A 26,998-nucleotide genomic window follows, 5' to 3' on the forward strand; every position below is an offset into this window, starting at 1 on the left:
GCCTACAAACCTGATTCAGTTACACCAGCTCAGTCAGGAGGAAACAACCAAAATTCAATCAACTTATTGTGGGAAGCTTGTGGAAGGCTACCTGAAACATTTGCCTCAAGTTAAGCAATTTAAAGGCAATGCTACCAAATAATAATTTAGTGTATGTAAACTTCTGACCCACTGGGAATGTGATGAAAGAAATAAAAGCTGAAATAAATCATTCCCTCTACTATTATTCTGACATTTTGCATTCTAAAAAAATAAAGTGGTGATCCTAACTGACCTAAGACAGGGAATTTATAATAGGATTAAATGTCAGTAATTGTGAAAAACTGAGTTTAAATGTATTTGGCTAAGGTGTATGTAAACTTCGGACTTCAACTGTATCTCGCATTACTCATCTATTGCATCTTAGCCACTTTCCCATGCTTGTTCAATGAACCATAAGCAATTAATGAACATGCACCTGTGAAACAGTCGTTAAGACACTAACAGCGTACAGACGGTATGCAATTAAGGTCACAGTTATAAAAACTTAGGACACTAAAGAGGCCTTTCTACTGACTTTGAAAAACACCAAAAGAAAGATGCCCAGGGTCCCTGCTCATCTGCGTGAACGTGCCTTAGACATGCTGCAAGGAGGCATGAGGACTGCAGATGTGGCCAGGGCAGTCAATGTCCGGACTGTGAGACACCTAAGACATTGCTACAGGGAGACAGGACGGACAGCTGATTATCCTCGCAGTGGCAGACGAAGTGTAATAACACCTACACAGGATCGGTACATCCGAACATCACACCTGCTGGATAGGTACAGGATGGCAACAACAACAGCCGAGTTACACCAGGAACGCACAGTCCCTCCATCAGTGCTGAGACTGTCCACAATAGGCTGAGAGAGGCTGGACTGAGGGTTTGTAGGCCTGTTGTAAGGCAGGTCCTCACCAGACTTCACCGGCAACAAAGTCGCCTATGGGCACAAATCCACCGTTGCTGGACCAGACAGGACTGGCAAAAAGTGCTCTTCACTGACGAGTGTCGGTTTTGTCTCACTAGGGGTGATGGTTGGATTTGCGTTTATCGTCGGAGGAATGAGCATTACACCGAGGCCTGTACTATGGAGCGGGATCGATTTAGAGGTGGAGGGTCCATCATGGTCTGGGGCGGTGTGTCACAGCATCATTGTACTGAGCTTGTTGTCATTGCAGGCAATCTCATCGCTGTGCATTACAGGGAAGACATCCTCCTCCCTCATGTAATACCCTTCCTGCATGCTCATCCTGACATGACCCTCCAGCATGACAATGCCACCAGCCATACTGCTCGTTCTGTGCATGATTTCCTGCAAGACAGGAATGTCCGTTTTCTGCCATGGCCATCGAAGAGCCGTGTCTCAATCCCATTGAGCACGTCTGGGACCTTTTGGATCGGCGGGTGAGGGCTAGGGCCATTCCCCCCAGAAATGTCCGGAAACTTGCAGGTGCCTTGGTCGAAGAGGGGGGTAACATCTCACAGCAAGAACTGGCAAGTCTGGTGCAGTCCATGAGGAGGAGATGCACTGCAGAACTTAATGCAGCTGGTGTCCACACCAGATACTGATTGTTACCTTTGATTTTGACCCCCTCTTTGTTCAGGGACACATTATTCCATTTCTGTTAGTCACATGTCTGTGGAACTTGTTCAGTTTATGTCTCAGTTGTTGAATCTTATTTTCATACAAATATTTACACATGTTAATGTTTGCTGAAAATAAACGCAGTTGACAGTGAGAGGACCTTTCTTTTTTTGCTGAGTTTAGAAGCATAAGAATTTTGCTACACTCCCAATAACACCTGCTAACCATGTGTATGTGACCAATAACATTTGATTTGATTTGAAACAATGAAGAATTCCATAGCACCACTTTATGCCATCTGCTTAACAGTGCTGAAATTTGAAAACAACTGACATACTCACAAATTAGCAAACTTTCTTTTTATGACGTCAGTATATCAGATCCTTTATATGCAAATCTAAAGTGCTTATACTATGCTCATGCTCATCAAAGTTCGCTCCATGTTTTCTTTAGAACACTGGCTGACACATGAATCTTGGACAGAATATACCCCAGTTTGAGGTTTGATTGTTTGTCAACATTTTCCACCGTGGAACCTCAAAGTCAATCCCTGAGTTATGAAAGAATTTAGGAACAAGCTGTTAGATGTGACCAGCTTCTAAACAACTCCTTCCTTCTGGTCAAGCTGCTAGGAAATCTGACCTGTACGTTTTTCCTTCCTGTTGTACCTACAGTACCCAACTAATTAATTAAGGGGTTGGTAGTTGTAAATTGATACAAAAAGCATACCACTATTTCCATTCATTTGTTAATCTGACCACTTACAGCTGCTGTTGATACAAGCATGTTAGTTTTGATTACAAACTGGGTGGTTCGAACCCTAAATGCTGATTGGCTGAAAGCCGTGGTATACCATGGGTATGACAAAACATGTATTTTTTACTAATCTAGTTATGTTGGTAACCAGTTTATAGTAGCAATAAGGCACCTCAGATGTTTGTGATATATTTCAATATACCACGGCTAAGGGCTGTATCCAGGCACTCTGCGTTGCATAGTGGATAAGAACAGCCATTAGCTGTGGTATATTGGTCATATACCACACTCCCTCTGGCCTTATTGCTTAAGTATAGACCTACAGTGCATAACATGTGCTGTGTAAAGCGGTGATATTGTGATATAAATAGGTGCAAACATAGAAAGAGACAATTCAACATGGTAAAGACAAATATATTTATTTGATTCATGTTTAAACGATAGATTAGTATTTAAAAAGAAGAGCATATATGATTTAAAAAAGAATTTGTTCATCCATTTTTTTTGTCTTTTTGGTTTCTTTAAATATTACATAAAATAAATAATTTATTTTAAAGCAGTCAGGTAAAGGAATAGAGATATCCAATACAGTGAACTTGCATGTTAATAATGTTTGTAAGGGTTGTTTATGCTATGGTGCTTGCATGACTAAATTCTCTGCATTTGACTCACTCCATGGCCCAGCTTCTCTTTCATCACATCTTAGTCACCCAAGTGCTTCCAGTAATGTGTCTGTCTGTTTGTACATCTAGCCCTTCACTGGGTCACAAAGCTTGAGTGTCAATTTCAGTTTCTCGTATCGGTTACTACAGAATAAATAACTGCATCGATAGATCATCACAACGACAAATACACACGATACACTCTGCCCTTTGACCCTGTCTTCAGTGACGCTGTTGGAATCAGTGTCCCTTTTTTGTCCTCTTATTCAGTATTTAGATTTGTCTCCAACAGTTCATTAATTGAAAATTATTTGGCACAGAAAACATTTTATATTTTCTCTTGTGCCGACTCATAACTTTAAAAAAAAATATGTGGCATCATCAGTCAGACTTCATGATAATGAGTTCAAACGTTGACTCCATATGACTCCATTATGTCTTTGAAGGTTTCTGGTCTTTCTCCTCAGTGCAGTGAAACATTCACAGGGGAAGGAACTGTCCAATGAGGTGGCTACACCACTATGGGCAGGAAGTGGGTGGCAGTGTTTTTCCTTCGTGTTTTCTTGCCCCTCATGGGCTTGCCGTTGGCGCTCAGCCCCACGAACATGGCCTTCTTCTTGTTCCGCCACTCTGCTGAGGCATAGGTGTTGTACCTGTTCTCCTCAATCCGCTCGGTCAACCGACAGTCAACACCAAAGTCCCTCTGGAGAACAAACAATAAAAAAAAATTGTAAGTGAGTGATTCAACAACTTTGGCAGCACAGGCAATGGAACTGGGGTCACATTTGCATAATGTATTAATGAAGCAGAAGTTCCCATCCAGATATCCACGTTGTTTGGCTCCAATAAGGCAAGCTAAACAACAGTGTAAATGCAGACTTGCAGAGTCATGACAGCAGTGGGTTCCATCAGGCTTCTAACAGACTGCTCTTGTCATTCAGTGTTCTGACTAACTAGACACGAAAATGAATACAGTTGTGATCCGGTAAAGAATGTTCCTTTCCCAAAATGCTCTTTGGCCACAGCTAATTAGTTCCAGAAGTAAAGTGAATGTTCCCAAAGCATATAAGAATATTTTTTTTGCCTAGTGTTTAACTCACGTCGGCTACCTCTTTCTCATGGAAACGTGTGTGAAAATGATCTCCCACCAAATGGCATATATGAAGTTAGAACAAGCTTATCAGAATGTAATGCTTGCTTAATGAGGGACAGACAAGCCACCAAAGCTTTACTGAATGAAGGACAGTACTTTAGTGTGACATAGTAGAATACGTCATTGGGAATTATTTTCCTAGCTAGAATTATTTTTGTGTCTCATTTAATCTGATTTCACTATTGAGAGAGCCGCAGTAACAGCCTTTCACTGTTATGTTTCAGATAATGTTGTATGAGAGCACATGAAACAGTGTCGGTAGCCCTTGAGGGCTTTTAGTAGAATGGAGAGGCTGTTGCATTGTGTTTCTCTGGTCTGAATAAAGCGGAGCACAAACATGGTGTGGTATATGGGAGGATCTGTGTGTTTGGGAGAGAGGGGTGATAGGGGCGCCTCGCCTTACTTTCTTCTAGACGACATCTCTTTTGGCCCGGCCGACTTGTGCTTGGGGATTATTTATGGGTGGTGGAGGGGAACTGTCCTTTAAAACAACCCTAGGCTTCTCTAAGGGCCTGAAGACAGGGGAGAGAAGAGCTCTCACACAACATCAAAGGAGACTTGATTTCAGCAGTAGAGTGGCAGTGTGAAAACACTAGCTGGCATCTACCTAGTGAGTGTTCTGAACACTGAATCAGTCTAATGAGAAGTTTGTATAGTCAACCAAATAATTAGCTCCAGTTTCTGTTAGGGATATTGTTATTCTGTGTGTGAATTTCATGACAGGCTAAACTTACCGCGCCGTACAGCTCTCCTTTCTTGCTGATTGCCAGGTAAAAGTTACTGCTGAGCCCCTTGATGGCCACGATCCCAACATCCACTGACTTGATCTCCAGCACACCTGACAGACACACAGAGACATTCTAAGTTAGTTATACCAGGCCAATAAACCTACGTGATAGAAGTCATTGAGTCATTGAAATGCTTGAAAAAGCTAGCAGTGTCTCTGTTTTGACTGCATAGAGTTGTTAGGCTCCCATGTTTATTTTCTGTTGTAGCATGCAGGCAGGCCAGTTAATGTATACTGTAGATGTAGGATCTTTATTTGATCACTATTTTGTTGCAGAAAATGTTCCTGCAAAGCATGAAATGCAAACTTGTAGTGTATTTAAGTTTTTAAAAGGCTTCTAAAGTTTGTGATTTCCACTTAGAAATTTCAGACTTGATTTGCCCAACCTCAACCCCAACAAAAATATCCATGAATTATAATTAACATAATAATTCACATTTCCTGTTGCTGCAGGATTATTTTCCTCCTGTAGCAAACTGGCTCGAATTAAGATTGGGCTCCCGAGTGGCACAGCGGTCTAAGGCACTGCATCTCAGTGCAAGAGGCATCACTACAGTCCCTGGTTTAAATCTAGCTGTATCACATCTGGCCTTGATTGGGAGTCCCATAGGGTGGTGAAACAATGGCCCAGCGTCGTCCGGGGTAGGCCGTCATTGTAAATAAGAATTTGTTCTTAACTGACTTGCCTAGTTAAATAAAGGTTAAATACAGATCCTACATCTGTAATCGGATACAGTACGTTGTTGTCCATGATGTTGTAAGTTACTGAAGGTAGTTCTTTCCAGTATGTTTACTGAACCTATTGAGTCATCTACACTACAGAATCCCATCTAAGCCACACCGGGGGTCGACTAACACTGTTATCGCTGCCTGTTATACCTACCCATGTTTTAAATAATCACTGTCATCTTTGCTTGATTCCTCTCAGAAAACCACAGACTCCTAATTGGCTGCCTGGCTGTGTGTCCCTGTGCCAGTCATGGAAAACAGACAGGCTGAGCCTGAGCCGACATTTCATACCTATGCTAACGGGCCATAAATCCTGAGTGGAAGGTGTTGGCCAGGGCTAAGCCTTGGAAAAAAATTCTCCACTTTTGTTTGTTTTCGGAGCGGAGCGGCACGATGGGGAAAGCTGAAATGTAAGTATCAGTTTGCAGTCTAAATGTTTCTTGAACCAATTACTGATTAAAGCTGTGGTAACCAGTCTCCTTTTCCCCACGCCTTCATCCTGAAGTCAGTTGCATAAACCCATAAAGCTATCATGGGTTAGAGGGGATTAGCTCAGAACCAATTTTGGTGGAAGTGGGTCTTTGTATCAAGCAAGGAGGCAGGGCGTTGGTGGCTGGTCTGGCCCAGTGTGGAGCCTCCTAGCCTGGGTCAGGTGAGAGGAGATATTGTCTCATAAGGTGGCCTTTGACAGGCTCGTCAGGGTAGTTAATGGGACCAGTTGGTACTGATTGACCTTCACTCTTCCTCCCCTGTGACATCTTTCATTTGAGCCATCCCTCTTCTCACTCCTTGGACACACATTTCTAACATCCTGCCGTTCTGGGGTGATTTAATGGGCGGCCTGAGACATGGTGGGACCCACTTTTAGGGGGTGAGGGCTCTGGGAGTGTGGTGCCTGGAAAACAACCTCTCACTCAATGTCAACAAAACAAAGGAGATGATCATGGACTTCATGAAACATCAGAGTGCACCTCCCTATCTACATTGATGGGACCGTAGTGAAGAAGGTGGAAAGCTTCAAGTTCCTTGGCGTACACATCACTGATAAACTGAAATGGACCACCCACACTGACAGTGTGATGAAGAAGGCGCAAAACAGAGCCTCTTCAACCTCAGGAGGCTAAAGAAATTTGGCTTGTCACCTAAAACCCTCACAAACTTTTACAGATGCACAATTGAAAGCATCCTGTCGGCCTGTATCAGTCTGGCACGGCAACTGCACCACCCGCAACCACAAGGCTCTCCAGAAGGTGGTGCGGTCTGCCCAACACATTAACGGGGGCAAACCACCCGACCTCCAGGACACCTAATTTACAGCACAGGAAGGAAATCAACCGCCCGAGCCACTGCCTGTTCACCCCTCTATCATCCAGAAGGTGAGGTCAGTACAGGTATATCAATGCTGGTACCGAGAGATTGAAAAGCAGCTTCTATCTCAAGGCCATCAGACTAACACATTAGAGGCTGCTGCCTGTAGGCATCTCATATGTATATACTGCATTCTATACTATTTTACGGTATCTTCGTCACTTTATGAAGTTTATATATGGGCAGATGGCAGCCCATTACTCATCTCATATGTATATACTGTATTCTATATTATTCTACGGTATCTTAGTCACTTAATATTTACATATCTGGCATTACTCATCTCATATGTATATACTGTTTTGTATAATATCCTACTGTATCTCATTCACTTAATAATGTTTACATATATTCCATTACTCATCTCATATGTATAAACTGTATTCTATGGTATTCTACTGTATCTTAGTCCGTTCTGCTGTGACATCGCTCGTCCAGTCGTGGCCAAAAGTGGCCAAAAGTACAGTAGTGGCCAAAGGTTTTGAGAGTGACAGAAATATTAATTTTCACAAGGTTTGCTGCTTCAGTGACTTTAGATATTTTTGTTACTATGGAATACTGAAGTATAATTACAAGCATTTCATAAGTGTCAAAGGCTTTTATTGACAAATACATGAAGTTGATCCAAAGAGTCAATATTTGCAGTGTTGACCCTTCTTTTTCAAGACCTCTGCAATCCGACCCTGGCATGCTGTCAATTAACTTCTGGGCCACATCCTGGCGATGGCAGCCCATTCTTGCATAATCAATGCTTGGAGTTTGTCAGAATTTGTGGGTTTTTGTTTGTCCACCCGCATCTTGAGGATTGACCACAAGTTCTCAATGGGATTAAGGTCTGGGGAGTTTCCTGGCCATGGACCCAAAATATAGATGTTTTGTTCCCCAAACCACTTAGTTATCACTTTTGCCTTATGGCAAGGTGCTCCATCATGCTGGAAAGGGCATTGTTCATCACCAAACTGTTCCTGGATGGTTGGAAGAAGTTCTCTTTGGTTGGAAGAAGCTCTCTGAGGATGTGTTGGTACCATTCTTTATTCATGGCTGTGTTCTTAGGAAAGATTGTGAGTGAGTCCACTCCCTTGGCTGAGAAGCAACCCCACACATGAATGGTCTCAGGATGCTTTACTGTTGGCATGACACAGGGCTGATGGTAGTGCTCACCTTGTCTTATCCGGACAAGCTTTTTTTCCGGATGCCCCAAACAATCAGAAAGGGGATTCATCAGAGAAAATGACTTTACCCCAGTCCTCAGCAGTCCAATCCCTGTACCTTTTGCAGAATATAAGTCTGTCCCTGATGTTTTTCCTGGAGAGAAGTGGCTTCTTTGCTGCCCTTCTTGACACCAGGCCATCCTCCAAAAGTCTTCGCCTCACTGTGCATGCAGATGCACTCACACCTGTCTGCTGCCATTCCTGAGCAAGCTCTGTACTGGTGGTGCCCCGATCCCGCAGCAGAATCAACTTTAGGGGAAGATCCTGGCACTTGCTGGACTTTCTTGGGCGACCTGAAGCCTTCTTCACAACAATTGAACCACTCTCCTTGAAGTTCTTGATGATCCTATAAATGGTTGATTTAGGTGCAATCTTACTGGCAGCAATATCCTTGCCTGTGATGCCCTTTTTGTGTAAATTAATGATGACGGCAGGTAACCATGTTTCCAATGTTTCCGTGCAGGTAACCATGGTTGACAGAGGAAGAACAATGATTCCAAGCACCACCCTCCTTTTGAAGCTTCCAGTCTGTTATTTGAACTCAATCAGCATGACAGAGTAATCTCCAGCCTCACACCTGTGTTAACGAGAGAATCATTGACATGATGTCAGCTGGTCCTTTTGTGGCAGAGCTGAAATGCAGTGGACATGTTTTTGGGGGATTCAGTTAATTTGCATGGCAAAGGAGGACTTTGTAATTAATTGCAATTCATCTGATCACTCTTCATAACATTCAGGAGTATATGCAAATTGTCATCATACAAACTGAGGCAGCAGACTTTGTGAAAATTAATATTTGCATCATTCTCAAAACTTTTGGCCACAACTGTATATAGTCTTAATTCATTCCTACTTAGATTTGTGTTTATTGGGTATTTGTTGTGTAATTTGTTAGATATTACTTGTTAGATATTACTGCACTGTCAGAGCTAGCAACACAAGCATTTCCCTACACCCATAATAACATATGCTAATCACGTGTATGTGACCAATACAATTTTATTTTATTTTATTTTGAGGAGGGCTGTTCCAGGGTTCTTTGATCAGTGGCATCTTCCTCTTTGGACTATGTGTTCTGTCCCTGTACTGTACTGGGTTATATGTTATGGTTAACAGTTTTTAGGAAGAGTATCTCACTTGGGGACTCTAGTCTACCCCTGCCAGGGACTTCCATGTAAACTAACTTCACCTTTGAACCAATACAGTCTCCAGCTGTTGATTCTACTCAAAGGTCATGACTTCTAGTCAGACTCCCATCCCCTAGTTTTCCTTCTACAGTCAAAGACAAAAACTTCCAAAGGAGGAGTGTGAAAACATACAGATGTAGAATCTTAATTTGGTCACACTGTTGCAGGAGAACTTTCCTGCAATGCAGGAAATGTTAAACTTGTGGTGTATTTGAGGTTTTAAAAGTCTCCTGAAGTTTGTGATTCCCACTTTGATTTTCCCTTATGTTGCTGCAGGATTATTTTCCTGCTGTGGGGAACTGGCTCAAATTAAGATCCTGCATATGTATAGACATATTTCAAAAGGCAGAGAGGTTTCATCTGTACCTGTGAACCGTCAAAACAAGCAGTGTGGCCACCATTCAACAGACAGATTAGACAGGCTTCTCTATACATGTCGGGCGTGAGAGAGCCCCTTCCGTATGGGCTCTGGTTGCACACAGCTATTGAGTGGTGTTAAGGCTATCGGCCTGCTATCTGCTCCTCTGCCTTCCTCAGCTTCATGAACAGGGGATGGGAAGGAGAGATGATTGGATGACAGTCTACGTCTGTTCCTCTTCCTTCTGCCCTCTGTTCCTGCCTCCTCAATCTGTTATCTTTTTATGTTTGGGGGGTTGTTTTTTTCTCCCTGTTGTTGGCACGTTGACCAAAACTGACATTTTTGTTTTGTGAGGGTGGACTTTTAAGTTTTATGACCAAAATTGAAAGTGTAATAAACAGAGTTTTCTTAATGAACAAGAAAATAAGGTGCTGACATTCTGCAATCAACATTTTTCTGAAACTACTAAGAAAAACACATGTGTATATAGCAGGACTGTGTTAGTTTTATATTGCAGATTCAGTAAAACCAGGCTCCAAGGTCCTGTAACAGTCGACTGCGTTCTTCATTGCTAATGAAGGGTTAGTTCCAGAGATGGACAAGACTTTAACAGAGTCCAAAATCAGTTTTCCGCCTCATTTCACTGTATGAAACTGTATTTATGCTACCTAGATTTGTGGTCCAATGTTTGCTTGCCTCACTAAAGGAATTTACCACTGCACACAAGAAGGGGGAGTATGTGTAACGGGATATTGTATGAGCTCAGGTAAAACATTTCTGAAATATCTTGGTTTGGATAAGGTAAGTTGTGACTTCTATCTCTTTCAACCTCAATTGATTGATGTGTTCACAGTATTTGAGTAATGTGTGTGTCTGGGGTTTCTCCTACAGTACCATTAGCAGAGGCCAGGTCTGCTAATTACAGGGTTACTGAAGAGCAGACAGCTGGTGGCTCAGTTCAGTTCTGTTCACTGACTGTCCATTGGGTGGTCGAGTCATCTGCCTGGTGTGACTCCCATTGGCAGCAGCCTTGCCTTATACCCTAGGCTCTGTAGGTGGCCTCTCTCCTCCCGTCCCTGCCCACGGACCCTCTATCTCCACAGAGGGACGTGGTTTCTTGGCAGGGTGACAGAACTCACATTATCACATCTTGTCATAATTACCTCAACATTTGTAGCTTCACCCAGATGACTTTACTGCTAAGCCTCCCCATTTCTACCCCTAGACTCTACTACAGCACATATAATGCATGCCCTATTCTGAGAGAAACCTTACATTTTCTCATCAACACCAGACACCAATTCTATACTAAAGTTCAAGCAGCTTAGATGCCACAAGACCACCAATGTTGTCACCCCAGACTGTGTGCATAGTTGTCCTGGGAACTCCAACTTGTTGCCCCCATGACAGGCATGTCTTTCCAATTAACCTTCCAGATCCTGGGGTGTAGAGACAGCTCAGACCCTATTAAAGAGGCACCGTTTGGGGTTGGGGTTTGGGATTGGGGGTTGGGGTTTGGGGTTGGTTCTGAAACTTGTTGGCGAAGCATATTATCAATGGGCTGGTTCACAACTCTACAGGAGTAGGTAGGAGGGGCTAGGGCTGGGCTGGGCCAGTGGTAGGAGGTATAGTGGCAAGGGCAGGGGAGGGGCTATGTCTGGTGTAGTGGCAAGGGAGGTGACTGGGGCTGGTGTAGTGGCATGGATGGAGCTGTGTAGTGGGAGGGATGGGAGGCTAGTGGACTGGGGTAGTGGCAGGGCAGGGAGGTTGGGGGACTGGGGTAGTGGCAAGCCAGGGATGGGGAGGCAGGGGGGGGGCTGGGCAGGGGGACTGGGGTAGTGGCAGGGGAGGGGTCTGGGGTAGTTGCCGGGAAGGAGGGGCTGAGTAGGTGGGACTGGGGTAGTGGCAGGGCAGGGAGTGGGGCTGGGGGTCAGGTGTTGACCCTGAGCTGGCTCCTGACAGCAGTGCTTCACACCTTTGATCTGGCCTCCACAGGACTCTGGCTCCCAGGCTCCTGAGAGATCAGTGAAGAGGGGTCTGGGCTCTCTTTAGGACCGGCTTCATTACACTGCAGAGCAGCACAGCTGTCCTCCGCCGACCACCTCTACACCCCTCACCACCTTTACACCCCTCACCACCTCTATACCCCTCAACTCCTGTACACACCCACCTCCTCTACACCCCTCACCTCCTTTACATCCCTCCACACCTCTACACCCTTCACCTCCCCTACACACTCCCCCCTGCCTCCTAAACATGGTTAGTGGGGACTCCAGTTTTTTCCTTTTCCTTTTGAAAAACAAGATCCCATGTATAGATACAGTTATGTACACACACTTCATGGTAAAACATTTTTTTTTAGAACAAAATAGTGTGTTTTTGTGCAGACTTCAAGGAGTTGGCCTGATGGTGCCCTCTGATGTCACTGGCATGCCCCCGTACTTGAGGAACAATAGAGGAAAGACCCCTCCCCCATTTGTGCCATGTAATGGCTTACCTTGACCACCTATTGAGATGTGCCTGTTGTTAACTAACTCAGGTGATAAATTAACTGAAAAGGAGACTGGAGCAGGACTTTAAGGTTAAGGAGGGCTGTGAAAGTGTTTCCGCAGTTTATCTTCTAGGCCCTTCCTAAGATTATATTGCTGCTCTGCTCCCATTGGAAGGCCTACAACTGGGTGTGAGAAGGTAAGGTACTTGTCTGCAATTTAATTGTAAAACCGTTAGATTTCAGTATAAAAACACTCCAGGTTTTGTTTTCACTTTTCAACAATCCCAAGTTTGATATGCATTCCTTGAGGTTAAAGTGACTAACATCTGAGAGATCTTCCCTCTGACAACTGGTGACCGCCTGATTGATGCTCTGTCAAATTCACCATGGCACAGGGGTTCATGTCCATGGAACAGCTTCAGCATTAGGGGCAGAGGGAGCACTAGATCCATTGGGAAACAAAAACGCTATTGTGGTGTTGAGGGAATTTTATACTTGATAAGTAATGAAGTATTGGGGTTGATAAAGCCGGAAAATATCCCACTCTAACCAGACAAGCACAAGGTGTTCAAAGGCGTAGCCTAGTGGTTAGAGCGTTGGACTAGTAACCGGAAGGTTGCAAGTTCAAACCCCTGAGCTGACAAGGTACAAATCTGTTGTTCTTCCCCTGAACAGGCAGTTAACCCACTGTTCCTGGGCTGTCATTGAAAATAAGAATTTGTTCTTAACTTACTTGCCTAGTTAAATAAAGGTCAAATAAAAGAAAACTGTCTGATGTTTTCACTGTCATTGTAATTTATGACTATTGACTACTCAATACATTTGTATTCATTAGTTACTTGTGACAGATATTTTACACAACGATGGGGATTATAAATTGGTAGTAACTCATTGGTGACTGGCTACATCTGTATGACGGTAACTGATCCAGGGCGGTAGATTGGCGGTAGCATGACAGTGTGTTATGGATCTGGTGTGAATGTATTGGTGCTAAATAGAATCAAAAACTTCACCTGTTCACTGTCTGCTTCTTCACCTAGCGACAGTTAAGTTAGCTTAGTAACATTAGAGATGCCTTTCAAATCAAGTCAACTTGTGTTATAGATCCATCTCCACACAGAAATTATACATCTAATACTTCTCTAATACAATCCGTCCTGCTGTCAATATTGTTTTCTTTGCCTAAAACGTGCATTCACTGCAGTCTTACAAGGGGGACTAATATTGACACCACACTGTCAAGCTGTGTGTGATTTTAAACCTGGCACCAAAGCATGATTAAAAGACAATCCAGATATTTGGAAGAAAATATTAACCTGTACTGAGTATAAATGTGATGTTTCAAATACCAGAGCTCTGTTTTCCAGCCAACAGATAGCATTAGATTTCTCTGAGACAGAACATTCACATTAGCATGGTTTGAAATCAGTTTACCATGCCGGGTAATAGTACTTGTGTATTATGTCATGGTGGTTTTAAGCACATTGAAGACCAAATTAAATGCATGTTGATATTCACGCTGGTTTTAGAAAAAAATGCAGTCTTCTCAGATAATGTGATTTACCCAATGCTATTGGTTCTGCAGCATGGTATAGCACCAAATCTTTGCTGGTAAATGTCAAAACATGTCATTGGGCACATGTGTGTTTATGGGTTTGATCTGGCAAGGTAATTAAGAACCTTTCTTGAATTTTCTAAACGGTATGCATGCGTAAACATAATGTTGTGATTCCAATTGTTCTGGACATTTTATAGACTCTTTATGTTATGCTATGTAGTGAACCTGGGGTCATTGGGATTTAAGGTGCCATGTTTTTGAAGTCCAGATGCCTTTTTACTGCTGGGAAAAGTCCCATACACTGCAGCACTCAAGCAGTAGGCCTAACAAACTAATCTGCTCCAGACCTATCACCACAACTTTCAACATTTCCTCCTGAAAGTGCATCAACAGCTTTTCCTATGTCTGTTGTGTTACAGTTTTCTGTTTGTTGTTTTAGATCCCTCCAGATTGAGGGCAGGTATTGAGTATATGACACATTCACAAAAACACACACACACACACACACACACACACACACACACACACACACACACACACACACACACACACACACACACACACACACACACACACACACACACACACACACACACACACACACACACACACACACACACAGTTCCCCCTTATAAATGTGAGAGCAGTCATCCATGTGGATGGGGATAGTGTTGGACCAGTGTTGGCCCAGTGTGGGAACGTGTTGCATTAGTAGCTAGTAAAGCAGTGGGTATCGGGATATAGGATCTGTGACGGATAAGATCCAGGGCTCCTGCTCCAGCCACGAGTTGCCCAGGGACAGCCCCCCTCTCACGCATGCAATGGGTAATTAGCTGGCATTCCTGCCTGTTCCTTTAAAATGGGACGAGCGTCCAGATGCGTCTCTGGTCGGAGCACTGGTCTCCTTGCGCTACCTTTGATGATTCCATTAAGACTCTCTCTCCTCTCTCGCTCACCAACTTCCATCTGTCCCACCACACTCTCTGTGTGTGTGTGTGCGTGTGTACACATCTCTGAATGTGTTGAGATGTCTGTGGTTCTCAATGATTTGCAACTTTGACCTGACCTAGTGAATGTTTGTAACATTGCAGCACCCAGACACATGAAACATGCTCACTTTTCCCTCCCTGGACAGCTTACTATTCAACTACATTGGCCTATCCAAGTTAGACTTAGCAGTGCATCTTCCAAAAAAGAGAAATTGCCATGTAGCTTTACCAATCCTGGGCTCTGGGCAACAACATACTGTTGCAGAGCTGACAGTATGTTCAAAGGTTGCTCTTCTGTTGAAGCATTCTGATGAATTGTGAGCCTTTGACATTCTGGTTTGGTTTAAGGAACAAGTAAATTCCTGCACGTCTGTAAGCGTTTTGAATCTGCACTAATTTCAGCAAATAAGGTAGACATTGAAAATTCAAAACCAGTTCATCAAAATAAAGATTGCCAACTTCAAATTCCATGGTAAATAATCCATAATTTACAAAGGGCTGAGAGGTTGCTGGAAGACACAGAATAAAGAGGTGGCTGGATGGTTTAGTGGCAGGACTATGCGATTCACGTAATCTTATTTCAAACATGTTCAGATGAGTCAATGATTGACACAAGAGTAAATTGATGGGTGAATATCAGGAAAGTGTTGAAACAATATACTTAAATAATGATTTTTAAAGAATAGGGGAAAACTGTGACCCCTAGAGCCATGCCTCAGTTTCCCCTTATCCCCAGCGAATTTGGTCAGAGTCACCACATAGACTGCTAGCTTTCCTTATTTGAATTTTGAGTAGAAACAGTACTTAAAGGCCCAATGCAGCCGATTTTATATCAATATCAAATCCTTTCTGTGTAACATTTAAGTACCTTACTGTAATAGATTTCCATTCAAATGGGCAAAAATTGCATTTTAGCAAAACACTATTTCTCAAGCAAGTATTTTGCTAGGACTGTCTGGGAGTGGTCTGAGTGTGGCAGAGAGGTTTTAACCTCTATTTATTGTTGGTGCATTAATAAATGTACTGCACGGAAGGTCCTGTGTAGATTGTATTTTCAACCAGCAACTATCAGGAAATAACACATATCCATTTTTTTCACACTTTTACAGTGTTAGTTTTATCCGCTTTTGTACTATATAATATAAAACACAGGAAAAACAGAGATTTGACTGCACTGGGCCTTTAAACAGCCTTGCATGAAGTCAAACCATGTATTGGGTTCATGTGTGGCGATATCAATAAGAGGTTCAGCTGAGTTTAGCTGTCACAAGTTGTCAAGGCCCCTGTGTGAACTAACATTTATCCACTGCAAAACAACGCGAACACAAGTATTAACTCCTACACTTTTTGGGGGGTATCTGTACTTTACTTTTTATATTTTTTGACAACTTTCACTTTTACTTCATAAAGCAAATATTGTAAAAGTACTCATTACATTTTGAATGTTTAGCAGGACAGGAATATTGTCAAATTCACACACTTATCAAGATAACACATGGTCATCCCTACTTCTTCTGGTCTGGTGGACTCACTAAACATAAATTCATCTTTTGTAAATATTGTTTGAGAGTTGCAGTGTGCCCCTGGCTATCCGTACATTTTTAAAACAAGAAAATTGTGCCGTCTGCTTTGCTTAATATAAGGAATTTTAAATGATTTACACTTTTACTTTTGATACTTAACTATATTTTAGCAATATTTTTACATTTACTTTTACTTAACTTTCTATTAAGGTATCTTTTACTTTACTCAAGTATAACAATTTGGTATCATAATTTTCATAATTTTCTACCACTGCACCGCATCTCTCTCTCTCTCTGTTTTTCTCTGACTGCAGCTTGTTAGAGACAGACAGGACACAATGATAGTGAGGAGACAGTTGTGTTCCCCCTTAGACTAACCCTGGCACAAATGACCCTCTCTTTAAGTAATGGGGTTAAAGGTTAGGCATACATCTGGACCGCCATACCTCCATGTTGAACTCTAAATAGGGCAAATGAGGGGGCAGAAACTAGAAGAAGATGTTTTGAAGACAAAGCTAAGCTACCCTGATCAACCTTTTTTTCCCGAGAAGGGTTCAAGAGGGGTTAGTTGAAGATGAGCAAAATGATGAAGTTTGAACTTTGTAAAGTACTGGCTTGCTTTCAATCATTGAGTTTCAATGTCGCTATGAATCATAACTCTTACACTATAAACAAATCAGATTTCTGTAATAGGCCTTCACAAATCTAAGTGAATGCACAACCTCTTTAAACTGTTCCAACTTCCTCTGTGATTAGGGAGATACTGGCTGAAAGGTTTAAAGTCAGAAATTGTCAACACAAGTCTGTCGACTTGGGCGTGTAGGGGGTGTAGGGTGTGGAGGAGGTGTAGGGGGTGGAGAGGGTGTATGGGGTGGAGGGGTGTAGGAGGCAGTGGTGTAAAGTACTTAAGTAAACATACTTTAAAGTACTACTTCAGTAGTTTTTTTTTACTCAAGTAGTATTTTACTGGGTATCTGTGCTATTAAGGTATCTGTATTTTTACTCAAGTATGACCAATGGGTACTTTTTCATCACTAACTTAGGTATTGAGTATATGACACATTCACAAAAACACACACACACACACACACACACACACACACACACACACACACACACACACACACACACACACACACACACACACACACGCACACACACACGCACACACACGCACACAGGCACACACACACACACACACACACAGAGAAATCAGTACCATGGACAGCCACCTGATATTTAGCTTACGTTGATTGGACTAAATTGTTTTTGTTTTTTATTTGTCACTGTAGACTAATCATAGGTGATTTTGAAAGTTGAAATGGTGCTAGAATAGTGGAAGCACCTCTGGTTTTCTTTGCGACTTAAGGTAACTCTCCGGTATTCTATATCAATAGTTGTTAAGTAGTCCGAAAATGTGGGAAACATTAACTTGATTGACCATGCTGTAGGTTTCTTTCTTTTTTAATCTAATCTTTATTTAAGTAGGAAGGTCAGTTAAGAACAAATTCTTATTTACAATGATGGCCTAGTCCAGCCAAACCTGGACAACGCTGGGCAACTGTGCCCAATGAGACTCCTAATAAAGGCCGGATGGGATACAGCCTGGATTCAAACCAGGGACTGTAGTGACTCTTGCACTGAAATGCAGTGCCTTAGACCGCTGTGCTACTTGGGAGCACAAATGTTTGTTACATGCAATATGCTTTGTGGACCTGACAGATGTTGCTCTCTGGTTTTGTGATGAAACAAAGGAGTGGTTGAATTTATTCTGCCTTCTTATTGTCTCGGCTTTAGGCCTATATATCACGGTGGCAAGGCATATGAACTAATAGGTTATAGAACAAACAACACAAATATCACAACAAATAGTTGTTTGCTGATGACACAACGGTGGTAGGACTGATAACCGACACGATGAGACAGCCTATAGGGAGAAGGTCAGAGACCTGGCAGTGTGGTGCCAGGACATCAACCTCTCCCTCAATGTGAGCAAGACAAAGGAGATGATTGTGGACTACAGGGAAAGGAGGGCCGAACAAGTCCCCGTTCAAATCGACGGGGCTGTAGAGGAGCAGGTTGAAAGTTTTAAGTTCCTTGGTGTCCACATCACCAACAAACTATCATGGTCCAAACACACCAAGAAAGTCTTGAAGAGGGCATGACAACACCATTTCCCCATCAGGAGACATGGCATGGGTCGCCAGATCCTCAAAAAGTTCAACAGCTGCACCATTGAGAGCATCCTGACCGGTTGCATCACTGCCTGCTATGTCAACTGCTCGGCATCCGACCGCAAGGTGCTACAGAGGGTAATGCATACAGCCCAGTACATAACTGGGGTCAAGCTTCCTGCCATCCAGAACCTACAGTACCAGTCAAATGTAATTTAAGGGTTTTCTTTATTTTTTAAACTATTTTCAACATTGTAGAATAAAAGTGAAGACATCACAACTATGAAATAACACATATGGAAACACTCAGAATGTTTGTACAACAGTTTTCATAAGCAACGCAAAACAATTACTCCTGTGTAATAATTTATCCTGAATCCTGAACAGGAGGGTCAAACTCATTTTTCCTTGGGGGCGGAATTTGGTCTTCAACGAGGTCCATAGGGCATCACTGAAAATTGGTAATATTTCCTCGTCCTCAAAAGGAAACAAAAATTGTCCTCTATCTATTGTTTTTGCAATGTTTGATGCTCCCTGAATGTCTAGCTTTCATTTAGGTGATAATTAGCGAGATGGACACAGTCAAGGAACTGTATGAATGTAGGTCCATTATCATTCTACACAGTTTAGATTTGGTTTTAGTCATTTTAAAGTAGATTGAGTTTGTTTCCCACGGGCCATATGTTTGACACCCCTGGTCTAGAATAAAATAATCCCTAAACATGTCGCTTCTAATGCTAAATATAAAAGGACAGGACGTAACAGTAAATTAGACATCATTCAGAACTGCTGGAATGCACATTCTCCAAACCCCTAGTCAAACAGTCGGTCATTATTTATGAATCAGAAAAGAGAAAGTCTACGAAGGTCAAATATAATAAAAATAAACGCTGGCACTAACCTTTTGTACATCCACACACTCCTCATAACTCACTTTTATTGCCTGTGTGGTTAAGATTTCCCAGGAGAACCATAAATGTGCACTGTAACCACAGACAGAAGGAGAACACTCAAGAGAAAGTGCCATCCGTGTGGTGCAGACAGACGGGTGCTGTTACAACATACATTTACTTACACATTTCACATCATGGTGTCTTTCTATCCTCGCGTAAACACATTATCAAGAGACACACAACCACACTTCCACTTGCTAAGAGAATGCAAACCAGTGAGGGAACACACAGCTTTGTGTTTCAACACCACCACGAAGCTCATGAAGAAGCACGTAAGAGCCAATAACTGTAATTATCGGCTGAGAAAAAGAGAACATAAACACATAACTATGAGGAAAACGAATATTTCTACAACTTCCACTCGCCCCTTTTGATTGATCATCACCAACCAATCATATTAGTCCATTGCCAAAGGTACCACTAGTCTATAGCCTATTCCATTGCCCTTTTCCTAAGACATGGTTCTAATGCTGAGCCATGGAACATCATCCAGGATCTGGTGGAACCATAAAAGTTCTAGATTTACCTAGTCCCCCCATCCTCTATGCCAGAGGTATTCAACTCTGACCCTACGAGGTCCGGAGCCTGCTGTTCTACCTGGTAATTAATTGCACCCACCTGGTGTCCCAGGTCTCAATCAGTCTCTGATGTTGGATCTCGAAGCCTAAGATTTTCACTGCACCCTGCAATCACATCTGCAACCCGGTACATGTGATTATTAAACAATCTGAATCTGATAAGAGGGGAACCATGAAAAAATGCAGTGGAACTGGCTTCGAGGTCCAGAGTTTAATTTGAGGGCTGTACACTGAGACCTCATTTGCAACACTTAAGATGATACCTCTTGTCAGAACCATTTCCTTTCACAAATCTTCTCAGAAAGAGATGCATCCTGCGATAGATCCAGCCAGCCAGGCCAGCAGAGGATAACACCCACTATTAAAGGTTGGATAGTTATAGGGTCACTTTGGGTCAGTCAGAGGAGCTTTAGATTCAGTCAAGTCTCACTTCCTTGGCTATACAGTACAATATAATAAAACTTTATTATTCCCAGAAGGGCAATTCTTTCAGGGATGACAGGGTGCATCAGACAGGACAAACACACACAGACAGTATAAAAATAGCAATAATGAAAATAAAATAAAAATATATACACTACTGGACAAAAGTTTTAGAACAACAGTTCATTCAAGGGTTTTTCTTTATTTTTTAAAACTATTTTCTACATCGTAGGATAATAGTGAAGACATCAAAACAATGAAATAACACATATGGAGACATGTAGTAACCGAAAAAGTGTTAATAAAAATCTAAATACATTTTATATTTGAGATTCTTCAAATACCCGCCCATTGCCTTGATGATAAAATATTTTTTGATTTGTTTAACACTTTTTTGGTTACTACATGTCTCCATATGTGTTATTTAATAGTTTTGATGTCTTCACTGTTATTCTACAATGTAGAAAATAAAGAAAAACCCTTGAATGAGTAGTTGTTCTATAACTTTGGACCGGTAGTGTACCTATAATGATCTATTCATACCCATTTAACATTTAATAACATCATGTTTGGTTTTCTAATGGAGGACAGGAAGCTGAATGTACATATAATAACTTCATCATCATGGCAGAACATGTCTTTTTTTAAACTACCCCCCTGTTTACTGTTTCTTAAAGGAGGTAAGTTATATAAACAATCTTTGAAATTGGTTGAATTGAAACAAGCCCTTGAATTGTATAATATTTTCTGTATTATCAACATTTTTATAATAGTTTTGATGTCTTCACTATTATCCTACAATGTAGAAAATAGTACAAATAAAGAAAAACCCTTGAATGGGTAGGTGTGTTCGAACTTTTGACCAGTAGTGTATATTAAGGCATCAGTTAAAAGGGCATGGTGCAAGTTGAATATCAGATCTAGAGGTACAGTAGCTGTAACAAATGATGCAATATAAAATGAAAAAACACAATGTCCAGGGTCCTTATATAAGGAAAGGAGTGAACCATGACATGACAGATGAAGTGCTGCTACTACAAATAAACTGTGTTTGCTATGCACCAGCATCTCATCCGGGAGCACAACACATCAATGTTCTCTTAATGCCCTAGAACTTGACACGAACAAATGAGTTTGGCTTCGGAACAGCCCGTTGTGGCAGGGATCCTCTGTAATACTAATTAAGCAGCATCAGATTTGAGCAAGGGCTGAATAGGGTGAGAGGGGGATGGATGGCTACTTGCCTGTCCCCTCCGTGAAGTACACCCCACAAAGTTGACAACATGATTGGAAAGAGACTGACTGGGGAGCTCACAATCCAACCTGCAGTTGAACCCTAAACTGCTAAGTCCCCTCAATCAAAACTGTCAGGGTCTAATGATGCTCATTAGCAGGCTCCCTTCCTCCCCAGCATATAACTTCAGACCATAGTCCACTGTGGGTGAGTTAAGTATATTAGAGGGTGTTTATTCAATTCCAGTTTGTTTCATTGATAAGCAACGGAGAGGAGAGGAAAGGGGTCCGGATGTCAAATCCGAGAGAATAACTAAGGAAAAAGACGCCCATCTGTTATAAACAGTTTCTTATTGCTTGGTGACATTCGAAAAACACAAAAAAGAATGGACATATTGGAGGATTCCGTATGAAAATAAGCTTGTTTGTTTGGTTCACACATGCAGTGCTATACTATTCTAATACTGGAGAGTAATATCTGCTAACACAGTGTGACAAAGTGATACTGAGCAGATGGATTCTGAAAGGGAATCACACAATATGGGCTGGATTGGGTTTCAAACAGCGCATAGATGGGTCTTTTGTGGAGGGCCCGGCTGAGAGAGAGAAAGGGGCTGGGTAACAGACTGGCCAGGCTGCAGCACAGACCTGACCAACACAGCACACAAAGAGGCTCTAAGAAACCAGGTTTGTGCCCAAGTAGTGTGTCCTACCTAGGTATTTGTACCAAGAATATTTAACTAAGGACCAACTCTCACCCTGCACCTAAAGAAATGTGCCATGATTCTTGAAAGGTCTGGCTTAAACTGACCTACGGTTGTACAAATAAACAAAAGCACTAATTATCATATCATTCTCCAGAAAGATATGTTATCAGACTTTTAATTTCATTTAATTAGAAGATCTTTCATTCATTTGGCTTTTGATTCTACCGTACGTAAACATTTAGCCTCCGTACATGGGCACATCAAAGCTGCAGAGGATAAAGACCCTAACAGGCTACAATTCTGTGGGCAGTGGAGGCCTGGCCAAGCAATGTCTACTGGTCCCACACTGTGTAATTAGAACCAATTTCACCATATTCTGCCACGCATCAGCCTACCATGACATCTAAGTTTACAGACAGACACACCTACTCAATATCTGCTTTTCCTCACAAAGTATGACACATTTTCACACATTTTTCTGGAGACACTCCAAGTGAACCTATTTCAGCACAGAACATCACATCTCAGTCCTGATGAGGAAAGTCTTCTGATATTTGGTTAATTTGAACAAGAAAACGAATTCCATGATGCTGCAAGCTACAAATAGACTAAGAGAAGGTGACAGGCTAGATGAACATGTACTCAGAACAATCTCCCTTCCACTGCTCAATAAAGACTTAGGATCCTTTTTCAGCTGTCCCACTGTCAGGGTTAATGACTGGACAAACTGCAGAGCAAGGAGAAAACAATCGCTCCCCCAGCATCTTTATCATCACCACCAACATATAGCAATTATTACCCTGCAGCTCTCTATCTTCCTGCTACCTTGAGACATTTCAACTAGTCAACAAGACCCCCTTTTTAGGACCAAACCAGGAGACCTGGTTTTTAAACTGTAGTTTCTACAGTTCCTGAATAAATAAACCAAAACGTGCTTATCACCACATCTTGTGCCACATCTTTGACTTTTCACCACAAACTGATGGGTTTCCAGTCAGTGGGAGACAGGACATTGCTGCAACCTGGTGGGCATTTTACTTTTAGATTCATATAAGATGCTTGTGTGTATAAATGTCCTTAGAGGCTAAAAAAGTTGCGAGTAACCCCCCTCCCAGACATTCCTGGCCCAGTCTAGCTACACTTCAGATGGGACAGTATTAGGTCTGCATGGGATGTGAATTCCCCAAGAAGTGCTCTGTGCATCTGGTTTCAGCATTATTACCAGCCAGACTTGTGCCTAAGGTCATTCTGGGAGCTAATGACAACCGCATTATATTCACATGTGGTTGGCTATTGGCGGGAACAACTCACATGCAGCATGCATTGGACACTCAATATTCTCTTTTTTTTTTTCAATAAACAAGAAAGACGCCCCTATAGAATATCGTAAAGTGGCTTTCAAACTATCTAAGTATTCAACGCCTGTTGTCGTGACCTGATATCAAAGCTTGAACTTTTGGTGTTTTTTGACACGTCTGATTCTAATGGTTGAACTGTGAGCACTGTGAGCGCTGAAGGCGAGAGGAAGCTCTGCTAATTGACATTCCTTCAGCCATGTCTTGCACAGCCTCAGCATTTGAGTGGACCTGTCATTGAGGAGAAGCCTCACACCACATGGGCTCCATATGGCAAAGCCTTCTTTTATTAGGGCCACAGTGTGTTCAGAGTTCGCTGACAGAAAGTGCACGGCCAGTTTGGACAGAGAGACTGTGGTGGTCAGGTGCTGCGAGTGTTGTCCTGGGTGTCTGGTGTACTGCTCACTGCATAGTAAACTTTACGGCACCCAGGCAGGCAATTGTAGCGTTTTAAGCAGCATGACAAGGAGCTGAGGTGTCATTCTCAGCAGGGGCGTGTGAATGGATACAAGCACTTAGAGAGATTCATGTCAGCCGTGCCCATAAAGGGTAAAGGATACGGCTACGGCAACTGGGAAGGGATGAGGTTGATGAAAACCTCAAACAATGATAACATATATGCCACTAGTATCACTAGTATTATGACCTATAATAAAGTGATATAATAAGTCACAAAAGAAAACATACAGGGATGTGATCCCTGAGCCCCAGGGATGATGTTGATTTTTTAGATATTTGCTCAGAGACAAAAGGGTTCTTCAGGCTATTTCTAATTGGTTCCAGTAGACGTGCTCTAAAGCAAAGTACACTGAGTAACTGAGGCAACAAACATGCTGCTTCCAGAACCTTATGCTGCCCAGGCAGAGAGAGAGACACGAAACACAGGCTACACATGATCTATGCTGCCCACCACTGCTGCCCACCACTGCTGCCCACCAGAATACCAGGTAAGGTTCCTATTATGTGTAAATGTGCAGTGGAGAAAAATCTGAGAGCAATGCCATAACAATGGGGGAAAACCACCACCCCACAAACTCTATGAGACCCACATGTGAGAGGGGAGAGAAAAGAAGCCAAACTCACAGAACATAAGCTGAGGGAGTGCATATTTTATGGGGTTACTTACTGTAGAGATCGTCTTTGTTTTTGGTGCCATTGACTTTGCCATTTTTATCAATCCTGAGAAAGAACTTCTGATAGGAGTAGAGTTTCCTCTTGCGCACGTCTCCTTGGAGATGATTATAGCTGCGCACATGCCTCCCCACAACAGTAGCTGAAGAGGTGTTGGCCACCCTGGGCAAGCGCAGCATGGAGTGAGTGGCGACCCCAGGTGCATTGTGATGACACGTGGAGGGCAACGGGTAGAGCAGGAGGACGAGCATTGTGGAGATGAGGGACAGACGAATGCAGGACCAGGCGGCGGCACCCTTAGTCACTGTCCATCTGGACATTGTACTGGAGCTGGGAGGACTGGAGAGAGGCTCACAGAAAGGACCATGCTGGAGAGGGGAGAGGGAGAAGGGCTGAGAGCGGGAGATGAAACCCCCGGCGGCTGACGATGACAACACTGCTGCTGCTTATTCCTCTCGTGTTCCAAAGGATTGTGTCAACGTCCATAACTCAAAACACCTCTGCTGGGGAACAAGCACCTCTCTCCCTCCACCGCTCACTCTCCTCATTAAATACAAATGAGAAACTACCTCTACCACCTCTGGAGAGGATGAGATAAGGGGAGGGTTAGAAGAGGGGACGGGGAGACAGCAAAAATGTTCAAAAAATGAATAAAATAAACAATTTCTAAACAGAAAAACTAAAGCTTTTTCTCATCAAAATGAAGAATCCAAGGAGGGGAGAAAAAGGGACCCATGTAATCCTTGGTTTTCTTCTGTTCTCTTTTGCTGTTTCTCTGAAGTCACTTCGCTGGAGTGTATCTCTCTCTCTCTCTGCTGTGCTGTGCTCCTCTATGTGAGGGAGTGAGAGCGGTAGCGCTGGCTTTCTATGTCCTTGGTCCCTCTGAGAGAGTTAGAGTAGAGTGTGAGCTGGAGCTCTCCTTCTCTTCTCTCCGTTTCTCTGAGCCGTGTCCCTTTGAGTGGAGTGGTGGAGTGCTGCTTCTTTTCTCTTCTCTGAGCTGCTATCCCTGTCTGTCTGTCTGTCTGTCTGTCTGTCTGTCTGTCTGTCTGTCTGTCTGTCTGTCTGTCTGTCTGTCTGTCTGTCTGTCTGTCTGTCTGTCTGTCTGTCTGTCTGTCTGTCTGTCTGTCTGTCTGTCTGTCTGTCTGTCTGTCTGTCTGTCTGTCTGTCTGTCTGTCTGTCTGTCTGTCTGTCTGTCTGTCTGTCTGTCTGTCTGTCTGTCTGTCTGTCTGTCTGTCTGTCTGTCTGTCTGTCTGTCTGTCTGTCTGTCTGTCTTGCTGCGCTGAGGTGACTGAGTCTTGCCCCTCTTCTCACCTTATTTATCTGACGCAATCCCCCAGATGTAATCTCTTAGGATAATTGTCAGAAACTTGTGGCTTTGAAGATCTATGTGTGTGAGTTTTTCTTCCTCTGTTGCTTAGTTGCCTGTGTGTGTCTGTATCTCTGTGTGTGTGTGTGTATGTGTGTGAGAGGCCATTTTTTCTACCCTCCTATCACCCCCCCCCCTCTCTCTCTCTCTCTCTCTCTCTCACTCTCTTTCTCTCTCCTCTACCCCCTCCCTCTCACCCTGTTCCCTCCCCTTCCAAGCCCTACCAGTTCCTCAGAACAGGTTAGGAGTGAATTGTGGAAACTCTCTCTCCTCAACTTCTCTCCTCTCTTTCCCTATGCCTTAACACCATCTCTACCGCTCTATCTTATGTACATGTCGTCTTTCCTCTTTTACATTTCTCTATTTTCCTGTCTTTCGCTGTCTTCCTTTTTCAGTGGTGGAAGTGTTGCCAGACAGGTCAGGTCTCTCTCAACATCAGTCTTATCTGGCCGTTTCTGGTATTTTCCATAAAGGGTGAAGCTGGGAGTGTTGTCTTCATGTCTTTTAAGAAATAGATATTTGTTGAGGAGTTTGCTCTTTATCCTTTCATCATGAGTGATGAACAACAGGAAAGAGAAAGACCTATAAAATAAGTACATATATTAATACAGATCAAAGAAAAAACACTGTCAAAAATATCCATTATTAATGCTGTAGTATCTAATAGTATCTAATACTTGACCATGGCTAGACTGAATGG

The 26,998-nt window shown here is 42.7% G+C and overlaps 1 protein-coding gene across 1 annotated transcript; it reads right to left on the reverse strand.

Moving 5' to 3' along the window:
- Positions 1-2,765: 2,765 nt before the first annotated feature.
- Positions 2,766-25,892, reverse strand: LOC109892062 (fibroblast growth factor 10-like). Its single transcript, XM_020484477.2, has 3 exons — positions 24,928-25,892; positions 4,912-5,015; positions 2,766-3,727 (listed from the first exon to the last, which is right to left on the reverse strand). Exons 1-3 carry the CDS (start codon positions 25,250-25,252, stop codon positions 3,536-3,538), a joined length of 621 nt encoding a protein of 206 aa, XP_020340066.1. The 5' UTR covers positions 25,253-25,892; the 3' UTR covers positions 2,766-3,535.
- Between the last annotated feature and the right edge of the window lie 1,106 nt (positions 25,893-26,998).

This window comes from Oncorhynchus kisutch, linkage group LG6 (genome assembly GCF_002021735.2).
Source record: "Oncorhynchus kisutch isolate 150728-3 linkage group LG6, Okis_V2, whole genome shotgun sequence".
Lineage (NCBI taxonomy): Eukaryota > Metazoa > Chordata > Actinopteri > Salmoniformes > Salmonidae > Oncorhynchus > Oncorhynchus kisutch.

Excerpts from the sequence above, each read along its gene's own strand:
- LOC109892062 (XM_020484477.2), bottom strand. The coding sequence starts at position 25,252 with ATGTCCAGATGGACAGTGACTAAGGGTGCCGCCGCCTGGTCCTGCATT. Across the intron at positions 5,016-24,927 it reads AAACAAAGACGATCTCTACA|GTGTGCTGGAGATCAAGTCA; the intron begins GTAAGTAACCCC and ends TGTGTCTGTCAG. Across the intron at positions 3,728-4,911 it reads AAGGAGAGCTGTACGGCGCG|AGGGACTTTGGTGTTGACTG; the intron begins GTAAGTTTAGCC and ends TTTGTTCTCCAG.